Genomic DNA, 24574 nt, shown 5'->3' on the forward strand with positions numbered 1-24574 from the left:
TTATCATAGTCATGTCTACCTCTAGAAAAGAAGTAGATGTATGGATGAATTCACCAATTTATTCATTCTTTCCCAACAATTTATGCTTTGCAAACCACTGGGATATGTTTTGGGTTTGTGTGACTTACCAGCATCTACTGCCCTTACAACAGCTCTGTTCACAAAAGAGACTATTGTCTTGATATCTAGACTTCCTTTATTACGTCATTGAAACCCAGGAGCCCCAGGACTGGAATTCATGTTCACTACGCCTTAGTAAATATAGATTGGCTACAAATCTTTAGATACAACAATCAACCAATCATTTTATCTACTGAAGTGATCACAGGGCTGTCCTACTTCCTTGAACTAAAAGAAAATTTGAAGATAATGCCAGTTTATCAGCAAGTCATTCTATCTATGACAGGAACTCCACTCTTGGGGAGATGTCAACAAATGTCTTTTCCCTCGTTAGAATTCCTCGGTGACAAATGTACTGAAAACCAGAATCTTTGGTGAACTAAAGTGTTTATTGTGCTTACAGGGCATGGATGAGGCTACTTATATCTTATAGGTTGACCCCCAAAAAAACCAACTGTACCACCAGAAAGACTCATTTATTGATGATAATGTCCCCGTTGCTGTGTAGACAGAGTTACACTTAGCTATCTCACTAGCTTTAAAGTATTTTAGGAGCAGAGGCATCACAGGCTGTACTTTTCCCCTGTGCCATCCAACACAGACATGGGCTGACAAGAGTCTTTGTATGGCAGCTGTACTTAGAAGACAGTGTCTCTATGCTTAGCAATCCCTTCTACAACCTTTTTATTTGGAAACTGTATACTTGTGTCTGCACACGGAAGTGATGGCCTTGCATGATTTCCTAGTGTCCATGGCAAGTGACTTGATTAAAAGTAACATGCCTATATTCAGAATACATTTATCAAGTGAATCCCAAATTGATGTCCTAGCTCTCTGCCCAGTATAAAAGGTGTAAAATTCACAAAGCCCCCACCCTGACATAAAAAGCCTCCAGCTACAGCGACAGACAGTAACACTAATGGGTAGTGATTCTTCTCAAGGTGTCTGAATCCTCAGCAAAGAACCAGGAGCTTCTTTTGGGGTGTTTGTGTAGGGAGAAATTTTAAGCTAATTATTTTCAGAAAATACCATGGTGTCCTGTATGTAGAAGAGGAAGGGCGCATACACTGCAAAGAAGCAAGAGGCTGAAAGATGAGTGAGACTCAACTGTGGAGGGTGCTGTTGCCATGGAGTAGATTTTTTGTTTGTAGGCTAGAGGAGAAGGTAAGTCCTTACTGGCAGCGACTGCCTTTGTCACAACTATAGAGAGTATTTGATGGTAGTAGAAAGGTGAGAGGAGAGGTAGAGATGCCAGACTGGTATAGTTATCTAAAAGGGAGAAGATAAGAATCAGAGTAAGACAGTGAAGACGGATGCATGTGCACTTGAAGGCGAATGAGCCTGGGGTACAATACATAATAGGCATTTTCATGGTGAATTTGACTAGGTAAAAGATTTATACAGTCTGAAGAGAAACAGGAGTCTTTAACTGGATTTAGAATCACCTAGAAGATGCTTGGTAACACCTCGGGGGTATGTCTCTGAGGGCATTACCAGAATGGATTCACTGAGCAGGAAAGACCTACCCAGAATGTGAATGCCACCAGTTTATGAAATGGGAGAGCCAGGCAGAATAAAAAGGAAAGGAGAAAACTAGTGTAGAACCAGCGTTCCCATTTCTGCTGCCAAGGTGTGAGGCCTGTCCACATAGCCTTCAGCCTTCTCTACCAGGCCTTCCCTCCATAGCGGAGTGTTTCCACTGCACTCAAACTCAAATAGGTCTTTTCTCTCATATTTTGTCCATAAAGTGTATTGTCACAGTGATGACAAACATAACCAATACACCAGGGGAGGCCTCAGGTACACTGAAAGAAGCTCCCTAGCCAAAGATGTGAGGTGATATAAAATGAAATTGGGGTTCAGCATAACAGGAGAGACATAGAACTTCCCCTTCAGGACTTTTGAGGCACTGTGGGACATTCAGTGAAAGTTTCAAGCAGGCATTGGAAGCCAAGTGTGATATTAAGGCTAGAGATTAAGGTTGCTATATTTAGCAAATATATGTCAGATAAACAGAGTTTCTTTTTAATAATAAGCACATCTCATAGTACTTCAGAGGATGAACCATAATTTTAGTATATGTATATCCCAGATTTGACCTGGGACATAGTGAGAGTAACATATGATCTGTTGTTAAGCCTTTAAATTGAGTAGACACTGTATCTTAATTGTTATTTGTACTTGAGAAGTACCAAGGTAAAAATGTCCTATATCCCCAGCCCAACTGGCTCCATCCAGATAGGAAAGAGCAAGGGCTTGTGCTTGGTTATTGCTAAACCTAACCCAGCTGCAGCAAACTACAATAATGTGGTCCCTGTAAACTAAAGGGATATTTGCTGGCTTGAACTGACAGAAAATTGGTTAATTGGCTCTTCTAATGGTAGATTGAGGAATGTGTTAGGTGGGTATCCTGAATGCCAGTTCAAAATATCCAGGCCATCCTTGATTAGAACTTTCCTTTGGCTTGTAAGTGGTACTTGGTTATTTTGTTTTGTTTTGTTTTGCTTTGTTTTGCTTTGCTTTTTTGTCTTGAAGATCATTTGTTGCTGTTTTATAATTCTGTCTGGTCAACACATCCTGTTTTCCTCTCTGTGTGATTCTTCTGCAGACAACTCCTTTCTTCTTAGTTCACTAAAACCTCCCTCCTGCTGTTTGCTTATCAGACCAAGAGACAGCATGGGCCTCCACTTTTTTCCAGTATCTCTTTATATTCAACCCCAGTACTGTCTCTCAGATGTGTATTAAAATGTGCATAAGAAAAGAAGCAAGCTGAATTTATTTATAAATTTCCTCAATTCACACCGCCCATTGGCATATGATGGCTGTTTTTTTTTTTTCTATCAAACCCTATAACAGGCATATGTTAATAGCTACCTAGAGTGATCAAGACAAATATGTATTTGGCTATTTCTATCATCGCCATTCTGGCCCTTTATCCAGACATCCAAAAACAAAGTGATTGAATATTCGTAGACATGGAGGCATCTTCTCCTGAGGATCACTTTCCTCATGAGGAATGAGTGATGTGAACATCCTAGTAAAGTGTTGGATTTGATTGTTAGGCATCATATCACATTATATACAATATTAAAAACGGCCTCAAGCATGGGAGAACTTTCCGTCTTCTGAGGTCTTCCTTGATTTCTTTCTTCAGAGACTTGAAGTTCTTGTCATTCACTTGTTTGGGTATAGTCACACCAAGATATTTTGTGTTGTTTGTGACTATTGTGTAAGGTACCGTTTCCCTAATTTCTTTCTCAGACTGTTTATTCTTCGAGGATAGGAAGGCTACTGATTTGTTTTGTGTTAATTTTATAACCAGCCACTTCGCTGAAGTTGGTTATCAGCTGTAGGACTTCTCTGGTGGAATTTTTGAGATCACCTAAGTATACTATCTTATCATCTGCAAATAGTGATATTCTGATCGAGCTGTCTCCTGAGAGGCTCTGCCAGAGCCTGACAAATACAGAGGCAGATGCTCGCAACCAACCATTGGACTGAGCAGGGTCCCCAGTGGAGGAGTTGGAGAAGGGACTGAAGGAGCCGAAGGGGTTTATAGCCCCGTGGGGGTAGCAACAGTCTCAACTGTCCAGACCCCCTGAAGCTCCTGGGTTCTGGACCACCAACCAAAGAATACACATGGCTCTGGCTGCATATGTGGCAGAGGATGACCATGTTGGATATTAGTGGGAAGAGAAGCCCTTGGGCTTGAGAGGGTTCTATGCCCCAGTGTAGGAGAATGCCTGGGTTCCAGGATGGTGGGAGTGGGTGGGTGGGGGAGCACTCTCATGGAGGCAGGGGGAGGGGAGATAGGATAGGGGGTTTCTGGAGCGGAGACCTGGAAAGGGGATAACATTTGAAATATAAATAAAGAAAATATCCAGTAAAAGAAAAAGTTTTTTAAAAATGGCCTCAATTTCTACATAGGTTTGGGGTCTTGTGAGTAGTGAATTATCTTTGTGGAATGGGATGTGCATTCCTTCATTAGATTTAAAGGCCGACAAGAAATCTTTGCTTAACATTTTATTTATCATGGCACAAGATAGAATTTTAAGAAACACCACTGAAAAATTTCATTGCCAACATGGAAATTAAGAGTAGCACGTTATATATATATATAACCCTCTTTGTATATAATACACTGACTCTTCTGATTTGGAAAACAAAAACAAAACAAAACAATGGAAAATACTGAAGCAAACTGCTGGTCAAAGTGGTTTTGCAGTTCTAACACTTCAAATTGTTGAAGTACTGTATACTGTAGTAACACATACATTACAATACACATAATATTACTGAAGATACTGAAGACACATTTCCTCAGCCTTTGGTACAATGTAAGCGCAAAGATGTAGCTGTTTTGCTCCCCCCCATAGGATTTAATTTACACGAATTGCTTGTAATTAGGCTAATATTGATAACAGGGTAGATGGGGGAGATGTGTAATTTGAATGTATATTTGGATTTTAAAACTTTTTCTAATTGGATTTTAGTTGGTAGTTTTGAAAAATACATAAAAGCAATCCATTATAAATACATATTATGAGTGACCTATATAAAATTAAATTTGACCTAGAATGGGATGGAAACTCTTAATACTCTTCGGCACCACCTTTCTCTGATTTGATTTGCTGAGTCCTTTCTAAACAGATTCTAAAAATATATTTCTTAATGTATCAAATTTAATATTTCCTTAAAACATACTCGCTATGAAAAGGCATTCAGTGACTATAACTCTTGTGTCTCAAAACTATATAAAAATATGGCTTCTCATTTTCTCTTTCGTTTGGTTAGTATTTCCTTAGGCATTGAAGGGAGGACTGTCCCCAGTTAAAAAGTGATGGCAAAAAGCACAGATACCCGCTTGTGCATATTCCAGAACATATAGAATCTGGTTGCTTAATATAGCTCATAGTATAATATAAGTGCAGTGATTTTTTTAATTGTTCTGTCTTCTCTGTGAATATATCATATTGATGTACATAATTTGTTACAGAATACACAATAGTCACAATTGAAGACACAAATACAATTAAGCTATAATGAAGCAAGAGTTTTCTTACATAAAGCCAATGTGGGTTATTTTGAGATTGGGAATTGCCACGTTTGTTTGCTTATTTATCCTAAGGCTGGCTATGCAATAGAATGTTACCATAAATGGCAAGGGTAGAAGTGAATCTTTAAGTGGACTTTCTCTTGTGTTGTTTTTTCAAAGTGTGGAAAAACAAAAAAGAAAACGAGTAAGTGTCCAATTGTTCCTAGGCAAGTTTTCCCGGGTCTGAGCCGGAAAGATGTTTTTTGGAAGGGTGGGCTCCAGCTGCTGGTGGGCTTATACTAGGGTTTCCGGGAGGGCGTCGGGGTTATCAGTTGACAAAAGCTCCCAGATCTGCCACCGCTCTCGCTGCCAGTCGAGCCAGCTGGTCTCCCCTAAGTTCTGCTTGTCCTGCTCACTGGCTGAGAGGGAGTAGGCGCTGCTCAGTTTTTTTGGCCTGGTCTGATGTTCCCCTGAGGCCTGCTGGCCTCCTTCAGCAGCTGTTTCTGAACCTTCTTCATGCCTCTGAAGCCTCCACAGGGGAGGCTCCAGTGGCTGCTGGGCCGAGGTTGTGACAGGCTTCCCTGACCCCGGGTAAGGAGGAGGGGGACGCCTGTCATCTCTACCACTCTCCTGAGGTCTCTGGTACACAGGCTGGGCCTGGCTTTGCAGCCAGGCCACATCCTCCTTGCTCTCGGCCAGGTCTTCTGTGCTGTTTAGGGACAAAAATGGCTCAGACCTGGCTGCAGGCCGCCTGGCCCCCCTGCTGCTGTCCTGGATGTGGGGAGTGCTGCAGACACGTGACACCGGAAGGTGGACACTGCACTGCTCCACGGTGGCCGCTGTCTGAGTCCTCCGAATTATCTGAGTGCCACTGTCCAGCCCTGTCGGGCTCCCTGGACAACGAGGCCAGTTCAGTGAAAGGTTCCCTTGAGAAAGGGAACAAGGCCTCGGTCGGAGGGAGCTACTTTCAAAAATGTCGCCATAAGAACCTGGAAGCAGAAAGGCAAGATCTGGGGTTAGTTTGGACAACTGCCTTGGGGAGTAGCTGCTTGTTCTTTTCTTTTTCACTATTTCCTTTTCTATAGCTGAAAATGTACTGCATGCTCTCAGCAATTAACTTCCTGAAAAGAAAAATCTCCCTAGCAAGAGTGACTGGCAGGTTCTTTTTGATAGCAGAACCATTTATGTGGCCACTCCCAACACATACCTGGATCCTCACAGGCTTAACTTAGCTGCTGAACCACATAACCTGCCACGACAACCTAGGATTTAGGAAAGGAGCGACAGTGAACTACCTGTCCAAGCTTAGCATATTGAGGGAGAAGGCCCAACGAGCTAGTGTCCCTTTCTTCTTCTCTTTTCAATATTTTCTGAATAATGGTTGGCAAGCAGTGATCTTAAGAGTAGCAAGGAAGAGATAGGGAAAATACACTTTTAAAATAAAGTTTAAAAATGGCACTTCACCTCTCATTCCTGGGTCTTTGGATCCACTTTTTAATGTTGAATGCCAAGTTCCCCAGATATTGAAAGGCTCCTCTGACATATCTAGGGAAGACAGAATAAAGGGGTCCACAACAGAGAAACTTAAGGATGAAACCAATAAATATCATTACATGTCTTTGGCATAAAATATTGTATTCAAGGTTTACTAGATACGAAACAGTACAGAATTAATATACAGTAAATGTGTGTCATGAGCCCCAGAATTCAGAACTTCAAAGGATAAATTTTGCCTATACCCCTGGTTCTGGAGGTTAAGAGACTCCTGGAGGACCCCAGCAGTTCTGATATCATCAAAAGGGCAAGAGAGAGGCAAAAGAAAAGATGCTGTTATGTTGGTAGCTTCAGACATGAAAGAGACAGCCATGAAACTAGGCCCGCAGAAGCTAGAAAGGCCCTGAAATGGACTGTTCTCCAGATCCTCTAGAAGAGAAGGCAGTTCTATGCGTGATTTCTGACTTGCCAAACCGTAAGAGGGTTAACCCATATGTGACTTCATTGTGAGTAGTAACAGTAGTAGGACACTCACACAAGGGAGCAGTTGGTAATGGCCACATGGACTCCAGCTACAGGAACACAGACAAAGAGAGACAATAGTGCTGGATTCTGAACTACCCTCAGGGACACTGCCCTACTCCCACCAGTGGGTTCGTTCCTGTCTTGTGTTTCTTTCTCCTCCCTTCTCCCAACAGATAGAGAATCACTGCCTTAGAGGGTATCAGAAGATCATAAGACAGACTAAGGCATTGAAAGACCAGAAGTGCCTGCAAGATTACACGGCACAGATTAGTCAGGGCTTAATCCATGGTAAGTGTTCCAGTACTGACTGCTTGTAGATTCACTGATGAGTCAATACATGGGCCATTCATACCATTCTTAGTTATCCTATCAGGAGTCCATGGGCCTCTGTGTAGTTCAGTTATTCCTTTGACATCCTGCTAGCTGGAATTGCCAGAACATCATTGTGATATCCAGGCTAGTGAGTGTGTCCCTGGATGCTGGCATTGTCTGGTTTTGGTACACTGCATTGTTATATGGTAGATTCAGCACCTTTTCTTTATGAAAATAACAGAAATAATTGAGTGACATCTGAGACTAGCAAATAGGCCATGCAAATCCACTATCAGGGACACAGAGACTCCTCTGGATACTAAAAAGAAAAGATCATTTGGGAAAATGAGTGTCTCTTTGGGGGTATACGTCATTTCATAGGTATTTGAGAATCAGAGGTTGAAGGGACCTTCTAAGTCAATGCCTTGGAGTTACCATCTGTTTCTCCCATCTTTTGTATTTAGTAGCTACTCAGTAGATGTTCTTTGAATTGCAGAAACAATAAACAAGGGCTTAATGAAGAAGGTCCAATATGGCCCACCTGTGTTGCATCCACAGGCAAGTGATTAACTGGGCTGTCACAGCCAGGCTTCAGTTACCTTTTCCAAGCCTTGGTCCAGGAGAACTTTCTCTTGACTTCGACTTTGGCGATGGCAAGTGGCCCACCAGTGTATACTGCTCTGGCACTTTATAAAGCTTGTCCGAGCCCCCCCGGGCCCTGTCCTCTTGCATAGCCAGCAGGGAGCGCTCAGACAGTACTGGGGAGTTGTTGTCATAAGGGGAGATGTCTCCACTGGAGGCTTTGTTGGAATCTGTAGATGAATGCCTCCCTCCCATGGAAAAGGAAACTTCTGTCTGAAGCATGTCAGGGCTCCTGGCATAAGATAATACAGGCATGTAAGTATGATCACATTCCCATCACATTACACAATCACCAATGCAATATTTCGAAGACATGGACATGGAGGCTGAAATAAAAAGACCTTTCGAGCAATGGTCCAACAAACACATCCCCATCAATCATGCGAAAGCGTTTTTCCATAAAATGATCACAAGATGGCAGGAAACCACAACAAATGTAATAAGACATGGCAGCTGGCGAAGAATGGGACAGAGGAGAAATTCAAGTTCTGCTGTAGTTGCCAGTGTTCAACCAGCAGAGTGCAGTAAATCCTCACAAATGTTACAAAACAAAGGTCAACTAGAAGGGTGGAGATGAGCCCACACATGCCTGTGTTCCACAACACTGCCCGCTGGCAGAGAGGAATAAAACCTAAGAGATTTAGCAAAAACAGGACGTAAATACAGAACGATCCCTGTCACCACCTTGCACGGCTCAACTGCCACATGGACCGAAGCCTGATTAAACATAAGACTTCAAGCCTGGGGGTCACTATTAAGCAAGGGAAAAAAAGACTTTTTTTCCCCTAACCTTCCTTAGTCTCCTGAATTAAAAATAATCTAGACAGTGACAATTCTGGGTTAAAGGAAGTGTAGGGACAAAAATGGAGCAGAGGCTGAAGGAAAAAGGCCGTCCAGAGACCGCCCCACCGTGTGATCCATTCCATCCACAAACACCATACCCCAACACTATTGCTCAGGCCAAGATGTGTTTGCAGGCAGGAGCCTGGTGTGGCTGTCCCCTGAGAGGCTCTGTCAGCACCTGACTAAGCCAGATGCAGATACTCACAGCTAACCATTGGACGGGGCCTGGGGACCCCAAGGAAAAAGTTAGGGTAAGGGCTGAAGGAGATTGCAACTCCATACGAAGAACAACAGTATCAACTAACCAGTCCCCCCCACCCCTGGCCTGAGCTCCCAGGGACTGAAGCACCGACCAAAAGGTTGGCCAGTCCATGGTTTCCACTACATATGTAGCAGAGGACTGTCTTATCTGGCATCACTGGGAGGGGAGATGCTTGGTCCTGTGGAGGCTTGATGCCTCAGAGAACAGTTGAGATAGGAGAAGGTGTCTGGGTGAAGAGCACCCTCTTAGAGGCAACGGGGAAGGGTAAAGTGGTGGGAAATATGTGGAAGAAAGACCAGGAAGGCAGATAACATTTGAAATGTAAACAAATAAAATAATTAATAAAGGAAGAAAAATAAAAATCCAGCCTTAGCAGTTCACTGTGGCTTTCAGGTAAACTTTCCTTTTCCCTCTGTACACCTAGCAAATTAATTTATAGTTCCTGTGATGAAGACAATGGTGCTACTAGTAGAAATGTCTATGTATGAAGAGGTGGCTAAACTGGTAAATAAATTACTGTCATAAAGAACTGAGTGTATGTAAATACACAGAACATGAATTTGCAACGCATTACTAGTTTTGCAGTAAAATCTATAGCATTATCTCACATACCATTAGCATCCGTACTTATGAGTTGTCATAGCAACAGAAATAACAGCGAAAATGTAAATGAAACAGGAAAATGAGAATACCAGGAATGTCCAGACTGGGCAAGGTCTTACCTGGAACCATCTTTATTTTCTACCTTCCTCAAAACAGTGGCCCTGACATCTTAAAGGGAAATGATCAAAGGTTGATTAAATGTTTCACAATGAGCTTCTGCTCCCCACCCCATGCCCTATTTGCTTCTCTTTACTGGTCTTTGGTTTCCATTTGTTGCAGTTTTCAAAACAAATCCTTTGTGGTCTCAGAGAAGGTAAACATACACAGAGCAATGCTCTCCCGGCCAAATGGTTTTTGGCATGCAAAATGAAGGAAGTGGATTCATCAGTCCCTAGCTTTAGCTCAGGTTTCCAGCAAGGGTTAGTACCCAGGGGAAAGAAAGTCCTGGCATTTGGGATCTTCCATGCCTGTCAGAGGCAGCCTGGACTCTGGCTCTTTTGCTGAGGCTATTTCCTACTCACATAGAATAACTAAAACCTCTGCTTGCCTCCTCTTTGAACTGATATCACACAATCTTATAGACAGGAGCCAAAGGACAGCCAGGGGGATGATTTTCCAGACTTGTAGGCTGCCAGTGAATTTGAAGGAAAATAAAATCAAGAATAAGCTAACAGTTTCTTCTGGAAAGGGAGGAAGAAACTAATCACCATATCTAATTAAAGGGGAAAAAACTTTATTTCTAGGTAGGGAAACACAAATTCATAAAAATGGGTAGTGGCCTTTTGTCATGGGATGTGGCTCTTCTTGGGAAAGGTTTATTATGAACACTAAAAGAAGTGACTATATTCAATTCAGAACCAGAAGGGCCTCAGATGAGATTCTTGGGCTGATTTTAGTAGTTTTCCCCTTCTTAGGTGACATTTTCTTTTCAGTCACTAATGAAAATGTCTTAGTTTTACCCCCAGAAGACTAAGTCATAGTTCTTTATCTAGTGCTGGGAAACGATAGCCTTATTGTATGGAAGAGTCTAAGCCATTGCCCAGTTCATAAGCCCACCTGAAACACTGTGTAGTTTGGATTTTGCCTCCTTTTATTGGTGGGATGGTGGGTTGGAGGAGCTTCACAGACACTACGATAATTTCAGCTTATGTGTTGCACATTTCTTCTTACCAGAAATGTAGAAGACAAACATCCAGGGCAATGGTCTAAACATACATTCAGCCCGGAGTTATGAGCATAAATGAGAGACCTCAGGGAAGAAAATTTTCTCTCAAGATTTCATATTGGGAGCATTTAAGGTTTGTATAGAAGGAGTAGATTTTTCTTCTTATCCAGTATTACTAAGAACTCTGTACTAAATGATGCACGTCTCTCTGCTATGAGGACTAGAAGGTTCAAAAGGCATGGAGTCCTGTGTGAGTTGTTGCATAGATGCTTATGGGGTGTCTGTATATTTTGCACCCCAAACTCAGCTTACCACGCTTCTCATTGTTTTTCCTTCTTTGCCCCTCTCACATTACTTCCCATAACACTGCTCCACTACACATACTTTTTTCCAAGATGCTTCAGACACTTCTAAAGGAGCTGGCATACTGAGAGGAATTGTACTTACATTAGTTGTTGGAAAAATGCAGAACAGGCAATGTCATGTTTAGTGGTTTGGTGAAAAGGAAACAAAACAAGGGCAATCAAGAATAATTGAAACATGAACTCCCATCGCTCTGCTGGTTTCTTCCCTTCTCATTGCTCGCATTGGATCTCCCAGATCAAAAGGGGGGGGGGCTTTTCCTCTCTCATCCACATTGACTTTGTAAAAAGTTCATTTAGCAGCTGAGAGAATGTACTCTCCCTAATAGTGCTACATCTCCATCATTTGGAAATATGCATTGCAAACTCCACTCTGAACTTTGAACTGGCTGAATCCCTCATGGATCCTGCTGCAAACTAAGCGCGTGAGACACCATGCTAAACAACATGAAAGATTTCACGGTGGCAACAAGAGGTTGCTACAACAAACAGGAGATCCTTTTGAGTGCCAACCTGTTGCCTAGGAAGCCATCTTTGCCTATTGGAATGGAAACATTGGGGTAGGGCCAGGAGATTGTCTTTATAGAAGATTCAGACACATGGAGGAGTTTAAGGGTCTCTTATAATTAAACCTTCCTTCCCATCCCAATCCATATATATGAGAGTGGGCTAAAGATCTGCTAAGAGCTTAGAGAGTACCAATGAAGATCAAGCTGTAATGTTGACTCAACTAAAAGGGAATTTAATGGTTGTGACCTTGGTACGGATGGGCCTCAACTAGAGAGAGGAGATTACCCATCCCAGCCAACACTTAAGCCTCCTCTAGCATCCATATTCAGGACTCAGAAAATGGACTGAAGTCTGGTTGTAGGGCAGTAAGAATTAAAGGAAGTGGTTTGGATATAGAAGTGCACAAATTGTTTTACAGTTGAGGGCTCAAGGTAGCTAATGTCATAGCCAGGGACACAGACAGTGCCATCAAATGACAGATGATGCTTTCCTATTTTGGTTTCCCCCATTACTATATTCCAGCCATATAAAGGGGTACAATATGGGTACACATGAGAAGCAGCTTGAAAAATATGTGGCATGCTGCTTTGAACTGTAGTAAGACTGACAGCTATTCAAGTTCATTATATGGTAGGACTTGCATTAAGCTAGTCTGGAATGTTTTTGCTCCTGACCTAAGATTAGAAATGGCCAAGGAAAACAGGTAGTTAGTTAAAATACCTTATTTGTCTAGTAGTCCAGGTAGAAAGGTTTAAACTCCCTTAAATTTAATAAGCATATGTACTTGGTGTGGTAAATTAATACTAAAAATCTATACTTTTAACTTATAGTTACATCTATAAGTTACATCTCATTCAGTTTGTTTTCTCAGTACAGGAGACAGAGGCATAGCCACATTTGCTTATGAGCCCTTGTCAAAAGAATTCCCAAATGGAGACATCCTTCTCTTCAGAATCTCTGAACTAAGCCTCACAAGTGTCCTTTCTGATTTGCATATAGGATCCACACCTTTAACAAGACTGTTCTAAGTAAACATTAGGATGTTTGAGTACTCGATTACAGACATGACTGGCTTTGATGATGGTAGCAGTAGCGGAGGCATTGTCTCTGAATCTTGGTGTGACCTTTCTTTGTTTTTGATCTTAACAGAATGTGGGCTGATTAAGTTGCTAAGTCATGTGGTTTTGATACTCAGTGTACAGTGGATCATACTCAGTGTAGGATTATTGAATAGATGGGCTGCCAGACAACACAGGTTTGTCTCTAAGCAGGGAGGGTAACTCGTTAGATACTTAAACCCCAGGACCATCCCCAGCATGCATGGCCAGTCCTAGCTAACCAAACATGAGATGGGCATGGAGAGTGAATCAACATTCTCACCCTTAGCTGGTCTCTCCAGGTCAGGGTTTACAGTCGCTGGCAGGGTACTGTGAGCAAGCCTGCACTGCGGCCGGAAATACAGAACTGGTTCTGTGAATAAATGAAGAACTCCAATTCAACTCTTAGTGTTACTGGCCCAGCCCCTTGCTGAGCTATCTAGCTAAGACAAAGGTTTCAAAGGTGTGTTGTCTTTGTCCTTGGTTCAATCACTCAATCGATAAACTTCAGTCTGCTGGAATGCAAAGTTTGTAAGTATCTTGTGCACTATTAATTGCACCAGAAAGTAATCCATTGTCATACCAGCTCTGGAATTATGGAGATTCCCATATTAATCATGCAGGAGACTGCAAAGCTTCCCTTAGGTAAACTGAGGGATAAAACACCTCTCCAAAGCGGAGCAGATGTGAATCTTCAGATAGTAAAACCAGTACACGATGTAGGCAGACATTACAGCCTAGTATATAACAGTCCACAATGTGGTAAAAGACGCCTTTAATTGTGAGCATTGATGATCCAAATGGTACAACTTTGATAACCTGAACAAAATACCACTAAACTACAAGAAACCTGTCACCCTTTTATAGTACAGAAAGTTGATTTATGATAGGGGTAGATTTCTATCTATAATGAACAATGATCTTATAGTTCCTAACTTGCTTTTTGGAACAAATAGAGGTCTTCAGCCATGATCTTGATGCACTGCTCACAGGTGTTCCTATTGATTTTCTTTTATAATTTCAATAAAAACTTTGTGATGGCTACTAACAAACTCAATTACATTGAAGTTTAAAGATAGATCCTACGGGTTTGGTTCATTTGTGTCTACATTCTCCAAAAATACGGTTAAATTTGTTTCCACATGTGGGTAGGAATGAATGCTCTGTCCAGTTTGGTTGAATTTCTATTATATTTCTTGGGCAACTATGAGAATTGATAGAAAAAAAGGAAAATTTTCTTTACTGTGTTTTTGCTTATTTATTGTTTTGAGACAAGCTCCTGATGCTTTTGCTTCCAACTCCCTAATGCTTAAATGACATGCTTGGCTCCTTAGGTTTTCTGAAGCCCACATTTGAAAGTTACAGGAAGTATTATTACAATTAGTTTCTATATGATAGATGCCCCAGAGCTCCACTGGGTCCCATCTCCCCAGCTGTAGATGTATGGATCTTGTTCATACTAGAACATATTCAGTTATACCAAGTGTTTATTGTGCAGAGTTCCAGGGGTCGGAAACACCTCAGTGAAAAAAGAAAAGCATGCATTTGAATACTAACTATTTTTATGTAAGGGTCTTTTCTCTCCCTAGAATAATACAGAAGCAAAAAAAAAAAATACTAAAAAAAAGAACAATAGGTATGTTGGAACACTGAACACTGAATTAAGATTCAATGCATCATTTATATGCAACAATGTTATCATTATCTAATCTCAGGTTAAGTTAACTAAAAATCATTTCAAATTGTCACTTGGTCAACAGAAACTGTCACACTTAGTAACTTCATTGAAAAGAGACAAAGGGGAGGTTGTGACAACATGATTGATGGGCTGCCTCCATTTAGGACAGGCCCACACATTTTACCATCAGCATGGCATCATGGGTGGCTGACTAAGGTATTGGTATTTAAAAAATGTTTTCTCCTTTGCTTCTTATCTTCGAGTGGGAATTAAATTTGATTTTGTAAAATATTGTATCACAATGGTGTGTTCGTGACTGAGTTATTTCCTTAAATTTTGTGCCTAGATATGTGTATCTTTTGCCTCACTCTAGTCCTGACCCTGCTAAAACTCTTTTGTTTAGCTTTAGAGGTCTTTATTCAACCTGCATGGTCCCCTTATATAAACATTCCATCATCCTCCCCTATATTCTAACATACATTCTGAACCAAAGAGAGGGCAGTCAGTTTTAGGGACTTCTGAAAAAAAGAGCACATAATTCTAGCAAGTACATTAGACAAGTTGTTAAAAAGTGGGAAGCTTAGCAACTTTCGTACTGAAATCTCTTCTAATCCCCCTTTGGCATACCACTTTGCTTGAAGCTAAACACTGAAGTGCATGAGCACAGGAAAAAACAATAAATTCTCTTTGTTCTCACCCAATTCGGATGTTGTACACAAAAGAAAAAAACCCAAATCAAAGCAAAACACCAGGTTACCAAATATTACAAAATATTTGTGCTTTCAAAACAGATATGATGATGATGACGGAGAGGATAATTAATTATTTCATTCTGTGCTTTACACTCTTTTTAAAATTCATTTCTCCCTCTCCCCAGAATTAAATCTTGGGGCATTTCTACTTGGCCATACAGGAATCTCAAGTGCACATAAGCTTGAACTGGGGAATGAAGGCTTCAGGGGAAAGAAAGTCAAAAGTCTCCAGTGACTAAGGAGCTATGCTTTTAGAACTGAAGAGATCTCTTTCTCATGGGCCATATTTTATGGTCATCTGTTATCTCATAGATATCACAATGTCTCTTATACAAGCAAGTAGCTGTAAATGAGCCATATAGTGAAGTTCAGAGTAACCCAAGAGTAACTTTAATCTCTAGTTAACAGATGAGAAAAGGGAGTCAGAGTCATCAATGAATATACCTTATAGCACAAAACGAATAGCAATAGAGTTGACTTTGGACATAAGGAGATCTCAATTGCAACTTGAAGCTTGCAAGCAGTGTCATAAATTATAAAGGCATAGCCAATTGGTGGTTAATTGACATGAGTACCACTGTAGACAGCACCATCTGTCAGTTTGGAGTACTGTAATTTATAATCTCTATAAATCCATAATTATAGTGATATTTTGTCTCTGTATTCCTTTATCACTACTTTCTGATTTTAATGTCACCCCACCTACCTCAGCCTGCTATTTTAGGACACACCTGCCTACGTTCATTATTGTATCTCCAGACAGATGGCAACCTTGCTGTTTTGATGAAGTCCAGGACTAGCAATCTGAACACCCAGACCCAGTCCTACCTTTACTGGGGTTCCAAGTGTACTGCATGTTCTTCCTTTCCCCAGAAGCCATTATGAGCCTGAAAATAACATCTTTAATACAAACCCCAAGTGGGTTTATAAGCCAGAATATTTGTGCTACTTCTTTATCAACTCAAGGACACACGTCCAAGGTCAAAACCCACACCACCCAAGTCTCCATGGGATTTGAAAATATAGAGAATCCAAGTTGTAGATCTCAGTCAGTTCTTTGGAGTTTGGGCTGCTTATTAGAATCATTTGGGGAGGTTTGACACTCCCAGTACCTGGATTGCAACCCAGAACAAATTAACAAGCACCATGGAGCCATTCTTTTACAATCTCCAGGTGTTTGGAATGAGCCGGTACGTCTGAGACCATGTCTAAGTACTGGTCACCTGGAATTCTGTCACATACAGAATAATATACCTCTCCCATCAGGTCTGAATGCACATAAAGTCAAGAAAATGCCTTGGCATTTTAAGCTTCCTATACTCCAGATGCGAATCATAAGCAAGTAGCAACAATAATAGGGAGGCTTGTTGGAAATACAGAATCTCAATCCTCTCTAATCAGAGGCACCTTCCCAAGGTTTGACATGCTCCATATATACCGGGAGTTTGGGAAGCGTATGTTCATGGCCAAAAGTGACCACCAACTGCTCAAGCCTCAGAAGGCCACTAAAATCAAATATTATTTGCACAAATATCTATATTTTACTTCATGGCATTAGTAGTGACCTTCTGGACTGTTCTTTGCCTGTGCTGAGAGGAAAACAAACCAAAAGAAAAAGATCTTCCTTCTCTTCTCCCTAAAGAGTCACTCATACAAGGACTGGGAACAAAAGAGGACAGAACAATTACACAGCTTGGTGTGGGCTTAATATGTGCACTTGGTTCTTCCTAAGAGCAGAGAAGGAAAGATTCTGTTCTTACCTTGGCATTTATATGCCAAAAGCATTCCTGTAAACCACAGTGCATTCATGTCAATGGTTCTTTTGAAAATTGAATGTACCTATCTGAATACAGCCACACAAAAGAAATCTGGACAGTCAACAGTCCTTTTTTCAGGTTAATGCTTTTTAGATTTCTTCCCATATAGTAAGAAAATGTTACAAATGAAGATGAACTAGGGAGTAACAAATCGAAACATCACTGATTTTTGTTTTCTTGCCCACAGTAGAGAAACAAGTGAGAGTATTAAAATGCTGGTAGCATATGGTTTGTTAGGGAGAAATGAGAATTTACACCTTGATAGGAGTTAGAAATTTGGGAAAAAATTAAGTGCAGTTCCAAATCTCTGATGTGAAAATAAGATCCTGAAATGCAGGACCATCTGTACTTTTTATAGATTTATATTTACTTGTGCTTCTTGGAACTCAAATCCAAGCAGAACATCTTACTTGAACCAGAAATTTCCTTGATATTGATTGGCACTGAAATTGATTTTTCTTACAGTGCAATTGAAAGGGTGATCTGATTACAAGCCTTTCCCTGTACTGTTGGAATGGGAGGGAAGCTGAATTGAGCTGAGTTAGTAATGTAAATTGGCCTGGGGAGAAGGAGATTAAACAATGTAGAATTTCTTTTCATTAAATCTCCCTAAATAGTATCATTTTATTATCACCTGAAATAATTTGAAATGAAAAGTAATCAAATTGGACAATTAGCCTTGAGAAATAGCTGAAAATGTCTCATTTCTAAGTTATGTCCAAATAAACCATATCTTTAATAGAAATCTATGACTGAAAAATAAAGAAATGATATGAATTAGGCTAAGGCATGTCATTGGTTCTAGGATTAAGGCCACTTTTGAAGTCAATAGATCCTGGGCAAATGTGTCCTAGACTTGTAGATTAAACGTAAAATCTGAACAAGGAACCCATTTCTGTGCTCCTATCAAGGCAACATGGTGGCAGGTCATAACTTACAGCATGCCTAGCATTTTCCTTATTGCAAACTTGAATAGTGTGCATTTTCATCAAGTCAATACAAGCTATATATAATGACAGAGCTAGAAAAGTACACACTTCTCATTGCAAAGGGGCACTTAGGTTTCAGCAAAGGTTATTCTTGTGGTTTGGAAATGGATGGCTCCCACCTGTAAAGTTGCACAAGGAAAACCCTAACCCCCAGAAAGCCAACAAGGTATTAATCATCTATCAAGGATCTTAACAGGCATGCCCAGATTTTTGACATTGTAATACAACATTGTCACTGACAGTTAGAAAGACAAGGGTTTGTGCTTTCCTATTGGCCTGAAATCTTAGCTATACTGAGGCACACACAGCTGGAGGACCCAAGTTGGACATGCCTGCTAGAGTCATTTATGCATGTTTTCTTCCTTTGAGCTTCTTGTCAGTGATTCAGCACTCCCCCCTCCCCCGAAACCTGTGAACACAATCAGAAGTTTCTGAAGGTGCTAGAGTAAGTAGAAAACAAAGAAGAAATATCTGGGAAAGTGGCTTGGAATTTCATAAGTCAATAAAACTAAAATGATTTCTGCTTAGTTAGTTCGACCAGAAAAAAAAAAAAAAGGTCAAAATCCTACTTGTGTCACTCTGCATGCAAATATGGTTACCTATCAAATTCTTTGGATATGGAATGAAATTTTAAAATTCCCAGTGGGGCTCTAGTAGCTGGAAAACGTGCATACTTACGAGGATTGGGAAGCCTTTCTTCTCAGCAAGTAGTCCACAACATCCGGATCTGTCTCCAGAAGGCTGATCAGCACTTCATTCTGGAGATCTGGGGGAACCTGGAAGAGACAAATGGTGAGGTGTAAGCAAAAACCTGCCAAAGATGCAGAGCATGGCCTCAGGAACTTTATGTCAGTGCACAGCAAGGCTTTGAATACTTAAGAAAGCAGAGTGACTTACTAGTTTAAACCAAAGCCTATACCAACTCATACAACATGTCTAATTCTCAGGAAAAACTAGAATATTTTCTTGTTATCAGACTCCATCCAAAATGCCATATGCCGGGAAATCCTGTCTAGTCATTTGGATGCTTGTGCTGCACAGACTAGATTTTCCTGGCTTTGAGTAAGCAAACCATCATAGGTAAGAAGAATGGTGTTCATGATTTATATCTCAGTGTGGACACTTTCTAGAGTTCATGTGTTGAATTATGCTGAAAGAATGGGCATAAATTATGATTGTCTTGAGATGTTCTGGAACATCCAGTCAGCTGATTAAATTTTCATGCCCTTGAGCCACAGTCCTTAAATTCTAGGTCTAGCATTTTAGTTGTAGGACTTTCACCACTGTACATTAACAAGGACCTATTTGTCTCAGTTTACCCATCTGTAAAATGGGAATAACAGTCATAACCCAAAGAGTTGCTAATGCAAGTGACTCATTTTGTACTGAAAGGTTGCAACTGGTCAGTGATAAACACTCCAAACAACCAAAACTAATGCTAGCATCCTTTCTGTACAGGCTATGATGATTCAACATCTGCCCTTCCTCATTTCTTGTTCTCAACCCCTACTGAATATTTATCACATCACTAGTTCATGGGCACTAACAGTAACATTATACATGAGTACCATACTTCTCCCGGCCTAATCCACAGTGCATTCAAAGACAATCTTAAGTCAGTCATGTGGAAATGTTCTACGGAACAAGATTGAACCTAGCTCTGACTTGCAGTTTTCTACTCCATACACCCTGCTAGCTCAAGCAGAAGCAACTTAGACTACTGGGAGAAAATACATTTCTCACACGTAAACACCAAGAGAAGAGTTTTCAAAACCACAGGGACAAGTCTTCTGAGAATAAGTGGTTGGAGGAAGAATTTGCCTTCTGCCTCTTGCACTACTCAATTGTTCTTGAGTTTAGAGAAGCTGGAAACAATCTTATTAACAAAAACAGAGATGAGAAAGGAAGAGAACGCCTTCCTTCTCTCATAAATCTGGTCCTCCTACTTCATCCTGAATCCTCATGAATGAAATTGCCAAATTCTAGCCACATAGCTCAAAATCTCCAAGGTGAGTCCAAGGCTATGTCTTGTCTACTCCGAGACATAGCCAGGAGGTCAGCTCAACTTCCTGTGTTTGTTCCTTCTTCCCTCCCCTTCCATTCCAACTGCAGTGTCTAAAGTTCAAGCCTTCATTACCCCTTTGTAGTGTTCATCTGTTAGCCATTAGCACCCTCCATTCCCCTCTTCTTAGAAAAGTTATATCCTAGTCCTCTCTGGAGAATCAGCTACTCTGTAAACCTTGGCAAAAAAGGGTGAAGTGTACCTTCATTTAAGTTGACAAGCCATTCCAGTCCCAGAGCAGCACATCTGCCTAGGAAATAGGCATGTGGCTGTACTAGAGGCAAAGCAAAACCACTCGACAAGAAACAGAGCCTCGAGCCTCTTATAACCTAAGCATTGTACTCGATTTCAACAAACAATGGTGGGGGGAAGTGGAAAGATCTCTATATCATCTGTATTCTGGGTGAAGCTATGCCTGTTATCACATTCAACTTCCAAGTCTCCAGTCATCTGAACCCTCAGATTCCATAAACTAGTTTGTGTTTCTAGAGGACAAGGAGCATATACAGTTAATAGGCCTTTCATGTCTTAGCTTGCTAACTTGAACCCAATTTCCTTAAAATATGCATCAAAGTTCTCCACATGGTTGGAAGATGTTCACTAAAAACTCTTTATCCCTAGTTTAAAACTGCATCTGGCCTGCTCTCCTAAGTAGGTAGATCCTATCTTCTCCTCTAACAGTGCTTCAGACATCCTCTAGTTCAGAACTATTATGGTTCTCTCTCTGGCTTCCTACCATGTCCATTCTTTTCATTCACTGCAACGATATTTGGTCAATGCTTGCAGAGTAAATACCAGGAAAGGAATTTTAAGGATTCAGCTACAAATCAAACAGACAAGAATCACTGTCTTTTTGGATCTGGCTACAAACCCGGCGAAATGGTCACTGAACAAATACACAAAGGGAGCATAACATGAGTCCTGTAGAGAGCAGCAAACAAGGGTGACAAGAAATGCTGAGAGAGATGTAGTATTAAATGGGATGATCATGTCATGGGAAAATGACATTTTAGGGAAAAAATAGTAAACTTGGAGAAGGCAGAAGTAAAGGCAGAAGGAAGAAATTAATATCAAAAGTCCTGAGTCTAGAACAGTGAGGCTCCAGCAAGACCGTAAGAGTAAGGAAGAAGTGGGTGGTATGGGGGAAGCAGGTAGCCAGGGCCAGATGTTGCAGCATCCTTTTGATCATGATTCAGACGTCTGCTTTTGTTCAAAGTGAGTGGGGAGCTACTAGAGATCTCGATCTGATGACTAATACAATTGTTATCAGTCTGTCTTCTCAGTGGAAAGTAGACTGAATGGACAGCCAGGGTTGAAGCAAGAAAAATTAACAGGAACAGGATGAGTTCCAACCAGTAATACTGGTGCTGAGCCAAGATGGCAAGATGATGAGAAATCTCAAATTCTTAAACATGATGTTAACAATGGTGACAGTTTAAGTTAATTTATTGAAAGGAAAGGATGATAATGAGAGACAGGCAGAAAAGATGGTTTCAAAAGATGGTTTCAAGTGTTGTGGCTTGGGTAACAAGATGGAGAAGCTATTGGTTGAATTTGGGATCTTAAGGGAGGAGAAGGTTGGGTGAAGTTCAGGAGTTTGGCTTTCATGCTACAATGTTGCTAGATCTGTGAGACATCCAAGTGGAAGTATCTGGTAGGCAGTCAGAAATAATGACTTGAAATTCAGTTTATAGGTCCTGTCTGAGCATAGAAATATGAAAGACATGTACAGATGGCATTTAAAGCTCTATGATACTTCTCGGCCATCCGAATTTCTTCAGGTGAAAATTCCTTGTTTAGTTCTGTACCCCATTTTTAATAGGGTTATTTGGTTCCCTGGGGTCTAACTTCTTGAGTTCTTTGTATATATTGGATATTAGCCCTCTATCAGATGTGGGGTTGGTGAATATCCTTTCCCAATTTGATGGTTGCTGTTTTGTCCATTTAAAAAGTAAGGCATAAGGATGAAATGAGAAATATTTTTATTTGCATTTTTATATTCATGTATTTGATGTGTGTGAGTGTACCCGTGGAGGTCAGAAGACATGTCATGGGAGCTGGCTGTTTCATTCTACTATGTGGGTAATCAGATGTGTGTTATAAACAACTTTACTCACTGAGCCATCCTGTTGTCTGCAAGAGAGATTTTTAAAAAAATGAATAGCATCTGGGCATTGTGAAATGTATTTGCAAGGCTGAGGGAGAAGGCATAAGTGTGAGGCCATATGTGGGCTACATATTAAAACTCCAAGTCAAGGGAGCAAGGGGTGGGGCTGCTGAGTGGAAGAGTGCTTGCGACGCATGGGTAAGACCCTAAACTTGATTTCCCAGCATTGGAGAAAAGATGAGCAAAGCAGAAATAATATAAGCTAAAAATGTATATCTTGAACTAATTTTTATAAATACATCCAGGGGCAAACTAGGCAAATGCTTGCATATTCATAGTTAATTCAATTTAAAATTTGTTATGCTTAGATATGTAATAGTTTTGTTCCAAACACCAATCTGTTTCCACTGAAAAATAAACAAGAGTGCATGCATGTCCTTTGGAGTGATACAAGTACTGCAGTTCTGAGTCCTTGAGACTATACGGTTTGTCTAACGACAAATTATCAGTGTGGAGAATCAGAATAACCTGTTCTATTATAATATGTTACAGAAAGTGTTGTTATTTAAAAGATAACATGCAGTACATTTGGTTGAACTATCCTGCATTTTTGAGTTTTTACTCATTCAACTAGGCTTGACTGCCAAGAGATTATAATTGTTGTGGGTTATTTTATGTAGTAGACGTGACTTTTCCTTGGTAACAAATGCACATAAAATGAGACAGGGCTATAAATCTATATATAGCTTCTCTCTGAATGTCCCAAGATAGTATTTTGGCTTGGAGAAAGGATTTACATATACATACAATGACATAGTTAAGGATGTGGCTCTACAAAGTTGACAGTATTTTCTTATGTAGTCTGCAAAACTAATGTGAGTACACAGAGTTCATTAACTATTATTTCATTTAAATCCCGCCTCTTTTTGTTTCAGAGTGATTTAAAGAACCTTCTAGAACTCATCTCAAGGAAAAAAATGTTTCTTTTCTTATGAGTTCTGAATAGATTTTCAAATGCTCACATCATAAGCTGCACCTGGCATTCTTTCCAGTGACTTCTCCTGTTATGTATTTGTACCTTTTATTTACTATCACTTAATAAAAATATCTTTAGACTACAGACTCAATTCCACTAGGTAAACATTAATTTGCCATTAATTTAGGGACTTCATAGGGAAGCAAAACCCCAGTAAATAAACTAGCAGGCAACAGCAGCTTCAAAGAACAGTGTGATACCTATCCACCTCACTCTTGGAAAGATATGCACAAGTGTTTCCTAGCAGTGTTTTTTAACTGGGCTTTTGTTTATCTATTAAGTCCCTAAATTAATAGTAAATGAGTGTTCATACAAGCCGGTCACTTCTGCCCACTATCACACGGGTAGAGTTGCTGTGTAACAAGTATCTGACTCCACAGCATTTAAGGTCTGTTTCTGGTTGTGCTGCTTATAATCAAGGCAAACCATGTGCCTTCCTGTGCTTGCATCTGCACTCTGGCCTGCTTGCCCTACTCGTCCTGTTTTCCTTTAGAACAAGTTACCACAAAGGTTAACACACCTGAAAACACCATATTTATTAAAAGGAGGACTAGTAGTGAAAAAGCTTCATGAGAAATACATCCATTGCTATGACAAAACACCATGACCAAATTCAATTTGGGAGGAAAAGGTTATTTGGGCAGACGGCTCTCAGGTCACAGCATCACCAAGGCAAGTTAGGACAGGAATTCACAGATGGTCCTTAGAGGCAGGAACTGAAGCAGAAGCCATAGAGGAGTGCTGCTCAATGTCTTCCTAGCCTGATGCATATAAAACTCAGGCCCACCTGCCCAGAAGTGGCATTTTCCTGGTTGAACTGGACCCTCCCACATTAATTATTAATCAAGAAAATGCCCCCCCCCCCAGGCTTTCCAATAGGCTAATCTGGTGGGAATGTTTTCTCAAAGAGGTTTCTTCTTTCCAAAAGACCATAATATGTGTCAAGTCGACAAAAAATTAACATCAGACTTCATGACTTCTTACTGGGACATCCTGAGAAGGCAAGTCTCCTGAGGGATAGTCTCAGATGTACACTTGGACTGTGGTAGGCTCTGCTAGTTACACTTGTTTAACAGTAGGGCAAGATCATTAATACCCCCAAGGTGCCAAGCTTCTGGAAAAGATTTTCCTTTATATTGAAAAGAGGTACATGAGAAAAGTTT

General features: G+C 40.6%; 1 protein-coding gene across 4 annotated transcripts in view; it reads right to left on the bottom strand.

Annotated features, from left to right (window-relative positions):
* Window positions 1-4130: 4130 nt before the first annotated feature.
* Arhgap6 (Rho GTPase activating protein 6) overlaps window positions 4131-24574 on the bottom strand; it is a 537411-nt gene continuing 516967 nt past the window's right edge. For all 4 annotated transcript variants that reach the window (XM_052170863.1, XM_052170864.1, XM_052170865.1 and 1 more), the window contains exons 10-13: window positions 18885-18982; window positions 8086-8360; window positions 6620-6700; window positions 4131-6144 (exon numbers count right to left, since the gene is read on the bottom strand). In XM_052170863.1, the coding sequence (XP_052026823.1) occupies window positions 5450-6144; window positions 6620-6700; window positions 8086-8360; window positions 18885-18982 (1149 nt within the window). In that variant the 3' untranslated portion in view covers window positions 4131-5449. The remainder of the gene's footprint in view (window positions 6145-6619; window positions 6701-8085; window positions 8361-18884; window positions 18983-24574) is intronic.

This window comes from Apodemus sylvaticus, chromosome X (genome assembly GCF_947179515.1).
Source record: "Apodemus sylvaticus chromosome X, mApoSyl1.1, whole genome shotgun sequence".
NCBI classification, from domain to species: domain Eukaryota; kingdom Metazoa; phylum Chordata; class Mammalia; order Rodentia; family Muridae; genus Apodemus; species Apodemus sylvaticus.